This window comes from Nicotiana tabacum, chromosome 6, assembly GCF_000715075.1.
Source record: "Nicotiana tabacum cultivar K326 chromosome 6, ASM71507v2, whole genome shotgun sequence".
Classification (NCBI taxonomy): Eukaryota; Viridiplantae; Streptophyta; class Magnoliopsida; order Solanales; family Solanaceae; genus Nicotiana; species Nicotiana tabacum.
Genome location: NC_134085.1, coordinates 131,922,767 through 131,931,005, shown reverse-complemented (window position 1 = coordinate 131,931,005; position 8,239 = coordinate 131,922,767). Strand labels below are relative to the sequence as shown.

The 8,239-nt window shown below is 36.0% G+C and overlaps 1 protein-coding gene across 1 annotated transcript; it reads left to right on the top strand.

The window, feature by feature from the left end:
• Positions 1-4,527: 4,527 nt before the first annotated feature.
• LOC107803997 (dehydration-responsive element-binding protein 1A) lies at positions 4,528-5,545 on the top strand. Its single transcript, XM_016627803.2, has one exon. It carries the CDS (start codon positions 4,730-4,732, stop codon positions 5,279-5,281), a length of 552 nt encoding a protein of 183 aa, XP_016483289.1. The 5' UTR covers positions 4,528-4,729; the 3' UTR covers positions 5,282-5,545.
• The last annotated feature ends 2,694 nt before the right edge of the window (positions 5,546-8,239 follow it).

The window sequence follows — 8,239 nt, the reverse complement described above, 5'->3', positions numbered from 1 at the left end:
CAGAGAGATGGAAATTGAATAATTAGCATCTATGAAAGAGATCAAGTGAATCAACAACTGCACGGCACCAACCTTCGTGCTTTTACTCTCAATTCTCACCAAAACTGTCAAATATAGTGCACGGCATCACCCTTCGTGCTTTTCCTCACATAACTCTCACATCAAGGCACAGAATGACCCTTCGTGCTCAAATAATTAGAGACATGGCACGGAAAGACCCTTCGTGCATAATTATCAAAACATTGCACAGAAAGACCCTTCGTGCATAATCGCTCTTCCTCACCCAATCATCAGTCACAACCAATCGGGGAAGGGAATATACAACAAGATTAAACATCCCGGCAAGGGAGAACAAATCAACAATAAGTCCCGGTAAGGGAAAAATACCACACTTCCTTCTTTAACTCATCTGCTTCTCAACTATCACTTCATAATTATATTAGCAAGTAATTAGCTCAACTGTTTCACATCTTTCGAATTTAAAAGCAACTACGACTCACGGTCATGCTAGACTCCGGTGCATAGATAACCGTCACCATGCCTATACACCGTACTCTACAGTTAACACGTAGCAAATAACATCCAAATCCTAATCCCTCAAGCCAAAGTTAGAACAGACACTTACCTCGAATGATCCAAACTCAACTCACGCTTCTAGTATAGCTTTACCTCTTGATTCCACCACCAATCCGCTCGAATCTAGTCATAAGTTACTTAATCACATTAATAATTACTAAATGAATCATCCCCAATGCATGAAAATAGATTTTTCAAGGTTTTTCCCAAAAGGTCAAAAATACCCCCGGACCCACGTGGTCGAAACTCGAGGTTCGGACCAAAACCCGGTTACCCATTCCCCCATGAATCCAAATATATGATTTGTTTTTAAATCGGACCCCAAATTGAGGTCCAAATTCTCAATTTGTAGAAAACCTAGGTTCTACCCAAACCACCCAATTTTCCCCATGAAAATCTTTGATTTGAAGTTGAAATTATGTTAAAAGATGTTAAGGGATAAAGAAATTAAGTTAGAAATCACTTACCAATCGTTTTGGAGAAGAAAAGTTGTTTGGAAAATCGCCTCTTAGGTTTTAGGTTTTTGAAAAGTGAAAAACGACTGAGATTTCCGAACTTGTATACCTTTCTGAGGACCTGGCGCGGACCGCACAAAAATGTGTTGCGGCCGCGCCGAGTGGGAGAAACATTGGGTAAAACAGAGGATCCCGGTTTGAGTGTTGGTGGGAGTTTGAGTGTGAGAGAGAAAAGAGGGATTTTGAGAATTTTTTAGAAAGAATGGGAGGGGATCCCGGTTTTGAGAGTTATGTAATTAAAATAGCGACCAACGTTGGTCGCTATTTTGGTGGGTAAAACAGTTTTGAATTTTTAGACATAACGACCAACGTTGGTCGCTATATTCTGACCGTTTGACCAAAATAGCGACCAAAGTTGGTCGCTATGTCAAGTATATATATATATATAAGCTGTATTCGATACGCTATTACCTAATACACTTATAGTTAGTGCATAGTATAGCGTATGTATATATATATATATTATATATATATATATATATATAAGCTATATTCGATACGGTATTACCTCATACACTTATACTTAGTGCATAGTATAGCGTAAGTACATATATTATATATATATAAGCTATATTCGATACGGTATTACCTCATACACTTATACTTAGTGCATAGTATAGCGTAAGTATATATATTGTATATATATATATATATATATATATATAAGCTGTATTCGATACGGTATTACCTCATACACTTATACTTAGTGCATAGTATAGCGTAAGTACATATATTATATATATATATATAAGCTGTATTCGATACGGTATTACCTAGTACACTTATACTTAGTGCATAATATAGCGTAAGTATATATATTGTATATATATATAAGCTGTATTCGATACGGTATTACAAGCTATATTCGATACGGTATTACCTCATACACTTATACTTAGTGCATAATATAGCGTAAGTACATATATTATATATATATATATATAAGCTGTATTCGATACGGTATATATATATATATATATATAAGCTGTATTCGATACGGTATTACCTAGTACACTTATACTTAGTGCATAATATAGCGTAAGTATATATATTGTATATATATAAGCTGTATTCGATACGGTATTACCTCATACACTTATAGTTAGTGCATAGTATAGCGTAAGTACATATATTATATATATATAAGCTGTATTCGATACGGTATTACCTAATACACTTATACTTAGTGCATAGTATAGCGTAAGTATATATATTGTATATATATAAGTTGTATTCGATACGGTATTACCTCATACACTTATACTTAGTGCATAGTATTCGATACGGTATTACCTCATACACTTATACTTAGTGTATAGTATAGCGTAAGTACATATATTATATATATATAAGCTATATTCGATACGGTATTACCTCATACACTTATACTTAGTGCATAGTATAGCGTAAGTACATATATTATATATATAAGCTGTATTCGATACGGTATTACCTCATACACTTATACTTAGTGCATATTATAGCGTAAGTACATATATTATATATATAAGCTGTATTCGATACGGTATTACCTAATACACTTATACTTAGTGCATAGTATAGCGTAAGTACATATATATATATATATATATATATATATATATATATATATATATATAAGCTGTATTCGATACGGTATTACCTCATACACTTATACTTAGTGCATAGTATAGCGTAAGTATATATATTATATATATATATAAGTTGTATTCGATACGGTATTACCTAATACACTTATAGTTAGTGCATAGTATAGCGTAAGTATATATATTATATATATAAGCTGTATTCGATACGGTATTACCTCATACACTTATACTTAGTGTATAGTATAGCGTAAGTACATATATTATATATATATATAAGCTATATTCGATACGGTATTACCTCATACACTTATACTTAGTGCATAGTATAGCGTAAGTACATATATTGTATATATAGACACACACGCCCGCTTCGTAGTACTATTCATCCCTTGTATTACAAAATTATTAACGACTTACATTTATATTATTTACATAGTAAACACAAAAGTAATTTTTAAATTTGACCATATAGAGACCAACTTTGGTCGTTAACTTTAAATAAATTTAATTTAGCGACCAAAGTTGGTCACTAAATGTAGATGAATTTAAATTAGAGACAAATTTGGTCACTAAAATTTAATCAGATTTATTTATTTTTTATATAATATTTAAATTAATAATAAAAATTGTTAAACGTTAGAACTGGGTCCCACATTGGCGACCAACTTTGGTCGCTAAATTTTGAATTATATTTATTTATATTTTATAAAAATTTTACATAAATATATATTTATTAAAATATTATAACTGGGTCCCACTTTAGCGACCAAAGTTGGTCGCTATCTTCTTATCCTTCAGTTAACGACCAACTTTGGTCGCAAGTTTTATTTATATTTTATAAGTTTTATAAAATAATAATAAAATTATTAAAAAAATTGTGTGGGTCCCACTTTTGCGACCAACATTGGTCGCTAAACTCAGTGTATCTTTGACCAAGCAAGTCTGACCAGCCCAGTCAACAGTTTGACTAAATTTGCGTCCTAAATTATTTCAAATATTTTTTTTATTATTTTCGGTAGTTTGGCGACCAACTTCGGTCGCTTTTCTTAACAGACCAAATTTGATCGCCAATATTTGGTCGCTTTTTGGCCGAATTCTAGTAGTGGTTTTCGTACAGTTTTATATTATGTTTCACTAATTGTCCTGCAATATGGCCCTACGACCAAAGTATCACATTGCATGTTCAGAGTTTCTCAATCTCAAGTTGGTACGCTCAATCAAGTGAGGCACCGAGTTATCGATCTCGCCTTCCCTAATTTGGGGAGTGACAATAACAAACTCTCCAATTAAAAATGCATCGCATAATTGAAGATGGAAGAAAAAAAAGGCGAATGTCCTAATTAGATCCATTAATGTGTTCTAACAAGAGGATTCACTAAGACAAAGCTTTCAATCTTAGAATTAGTATTAGGTTTTGAATATTCTAACATAGCCTAAGGACTTAGAAGATTAGTTGATTCAATATTCATGCCGACCTTTGACTAGGTGCTATAGGAATTAGTTATAATTATGTGGAGTATCATTTTCAAATGTCAAAGATTTGTCAGTACACAGTAGTAGGCCAAAGTAGTCCCAGTATATTCTAGATTAGATATAAATGGAAGGAAGGAAGAAAGTAGAAAGGCCCATGACAAGTTGCCGCATCACCAGAAACACACACGAGTTAGACACACTTAAGATTCGGAACATTTCTGAATCCAATCCAGTTTGTCCCATAATACAGCTGGACTTAGGTTTTGACCCATTAAAGAATCCAGCCTGTCTCCTTATCACCCCGCGTTCCAAACTTCTTTAGTTTCACTTATCATATCCTACTTCCACTATATATATACATATATATAGCCCACTTTTCACATTGACCAAATAGCAAAATACCTCAAACTGCGCCAACATCCAATACTACTGCTACTACTACTCTTTTACTCTCTGAAGTGATCAAGAATAATGGATATTTTTTGAAGCTATTATTCGGACCCACTTGCTGATTCTTCATCTCTGTCTGATAGTAGCAGCTCCTGTGACAGAGCTAACCTTTCTGATGAAGAAGTTATGTTAGCTTCGAATAATCCTAAGAAGCGCGCCGGGAGGAAGAAGTTACGCGAAACTCGACATCCAGTTTACAGGGGAGTGCGGAAGAGGAATTCCGGCAAATGGGTTTGTGAAGTGAGAGAACCCAATAAGCAATCAAGAATATGGCTGGGCACTTTCCCTTCTGCAGAAATGGCGGCTAGAGCTCATGACGTGGCGGCTATTGCATTAAGGGGCCGTTCTGCTTGCTTGAACTTCGCTGACTCTGCTTGGAAGTTGCATATTCCTGCTTCAACCGACGCCAAGGATATTCAGAAAGCGGCGGCTGAGGCCGCGGAGGCTTTCCGGACATCGGAGGCCGAAAACATGCCGGAATACTCTGGAGAAGATTCGAAGGAAGTGAACAGTACTCCTGAAAATATGTTTTATATGGATGAGGAAGCGCTATTTTGCATGCCGGGATTACTAGCGAATATGGCAGAAGGACTAATGTTACCTCCACCTCAGTGTTCACAAATTGGAGATCATATGGAGGATGATTTTGATATGCCTTTGTGGAGTTATTCTATTTAAATGTAGTTCTGGATATTACTTAGTACTACTTCTTTCGGGCAGTCTATGACTTTCCTACCCTATAAGTACAGTTCCTTGAATCAAAATTTAGGAGTTATTGGTAAGTTCCGTACTCAATATTTTGATGGTACGGAGTGTATATAGGCATTGTAATTTAGTACCATGTAGATAGTAGTACTCGTATGTTCTATTTAGTGGTTCTGGTTAAATGCTAGACATTGGCCTATATAGGTGTTTAATCAAAAAGTGAAATTTCAGTCAAAACTTTAATTTAAAAGAACACGGGTTATTGATAATCAAAACTGAATAATGAAAAGTGATTTTGCTAACAATAAGATAGACAGAAGAGAACAAAGTAAACCAGTATATTCAGATGATTTTTCGTGCCCTTACAAATGATTCATTCTCTCCTTTTTATAGTTATTTTAAAGATATACGTTTTGCCTTTGTTATAATTAGGCCACTATAGACAATTAAATGCATTAAATGCTACGTTACATAATCATTGTAATTTAGTACAGATTCTATAACGTTTTTAGTATTTACTGCTTATTAAATACTGTATCTGTACTCTCTTATGCTGTCAGATTCATTCTCCTTGACTTTTGAGTATAAATAGGTATGGGCGTTGAGTCTTTTGAATAACTGCTCGTGCCTCTACTTGCACCTTCTGCTCGTATCTATTGCAACTCGTGCCTCTTTGCCAATTATCACTCTTTGACCAGCCTTCGTGTCATGACACGTCATCTTCCAATCACTTTAATATGTAAACTCGATTTTCCCAATACAGATAGTCCCCCCACTTACCGTTTATTCATCAATTGAATATTTGGGAAGTGGATTTTATTAAAGCGGGAATGTTGCCGCTATTAATGCTACGGTAAAATCGACGTTTCAATTGTCACTTCCATTTAATGCTTATCACACGTGGCACCCTTTTATTAGCTTTGCAACTTTGTAGCACTTTTTAGGGATTTTTTACGGCTTCACTAATCACGAAGCGACAGTTCTCATTATGACCTTTCCATCATTGCACATTTTCTTTTGACGGTTGCTTCCTAGTATAAACATAGTTTTCGTCTTTATCCTTATCACATAAAACTCTCTGAGTATTCAATTCTTGAATTTTTATTTGCTTCTTCCTCGTACTATCATGTCTTCACCAAAATCTAACCCTAGAAGAGTCCCCATAGTTGATAACTTCCCTCTTGCCCCTAGCAGAAGTAGAAGAGGAGGTAGACTTCGTAATTTAGGGTCTTATTCTGTACGTGGTTCTTCTCTTCCTTCATCTAGTTCCAGTCCTTCCTTTAGAACCAGAGGTTCTTTCTCACAAAGATCTTCTTCCAGGGGTAAGGAACCCGCTGAACCTGTTCATGAACCTACAGTAGAAGAAATAGTTCCTGCAGAACTATCTTTCTACAATGACTGGGAGTCCCTTAGAAATCAAGTATTCTCTTTAGTGTGATGACCCAAAAGGTTATCACTTGTTTTAAAACGAAATTTCCGTATTCTGAGGCCTTGAAAACCTCATTTAGAATCACCTCAATTTGCGTGCGTAGTCCGGGCGCATAGTCGGAAAGCTTAAATATGATAATCTATGAAAAACGATAAGTTTTGATTATAAAATGAGCTAATTTGACTTCGGTCAACGTTTTGGATAAACGGACCCAGACCTGTGATTTGACGGTCCCGGAGGGTCCGTAGAAAAATATGGGACTTGGGCGTATGCCCGGAATCGAATTCCGAGGTTCCAAGCCCGAGAAATGAATTTTAAAAGAATTTTTTTTTGGAATTGTTTAAAAAAATTTGAAATGAAATTTGTTTTGGGTTCCGGTGCCCGGTACAGGTCTTATATATGATTTAAGACATTTTTGTGGAATTTGGTGAAAAACGGATGTCATGTGACGTGATTCGGACTTAAATCGCAAAATTTATGCTTAAAGAAGTTTTGAGAAAATTTCATTGATCTCGAGACTTAATTTGATGTTCATGAAGTTATTTTTATGATTTGATTACACGAGTAGGTCCATATGATGTTTTTGAGTTAGTATGCACACTTGGTTTGGAGTTCTAAGGGCTCAGGTGAGTTTCGAGTAGGTTCAGAATGTTTTAGACTTAAAACCGGAAGTTGCAGGTCTCTGAACCCGCAAGTGCGGTCCGCACAAAAACGTGTGCGACTGCGGAAAGGGGCCAGTCCGGTCCGCGGTCGGTTTCAGGCGGTGCGCGGTGGAGGCCTGTGCGGCCGCAGTCCATTTCGTACGATCTGCACAGGGCACTGGACCGCAGTACCTCAGGAAGGCCTGTGCGGCCGCAGTCCATTTTGTGCGGTCCGCACAGGGGGTCTGAGAGGGGTATAAATAGACGAAATTTTTAGTTAGTTTTCATTTTTCAAAACCCCAAAAACATAAGAGGCGATTTTTCAAACAACCTTTCTTCTCCAAATCAATTGTAAGTCGTTTTTAACTAGTTTTCTTCAATCATTAACATCTTTTAACATGATTTCAACTTCAAATCAATTATTTTCATGGGGGAATTGGGTGTTTTGGGTAGATCTTAGGTTTTTCAAAAATTGGGGATTTGGACCTCGATTTGAGGTCCGATTTAAAAAAAAATTACATATTTGAGCTCGCTGGGGAATGAGTAATCGGGTTTTGGTTTGAACCTCAGGTTTTGACCACGTGGGCCCGGGGACGATTTTGACTTTTTAGGTACAACTTTGGAAAACTCATTTTTATGCATTCAAATTGATTCATCTAGCGTTTATTGATGTAATTAAGTAACTTGTGGCGAGATACGAGCGTATTGGCGGAGGAATCGAGGGGCAAAGCTATAATTGAAACTTGAGTTGTGTTTGAGGCATCGAAGTAAGTGTTTGGTCTAACCTTAGCTTGAGGGATTAGGTTTGAGTCTTATTTTCTACGTGATAATTGTTGAGTACGACGTATAGGCATGGTGACG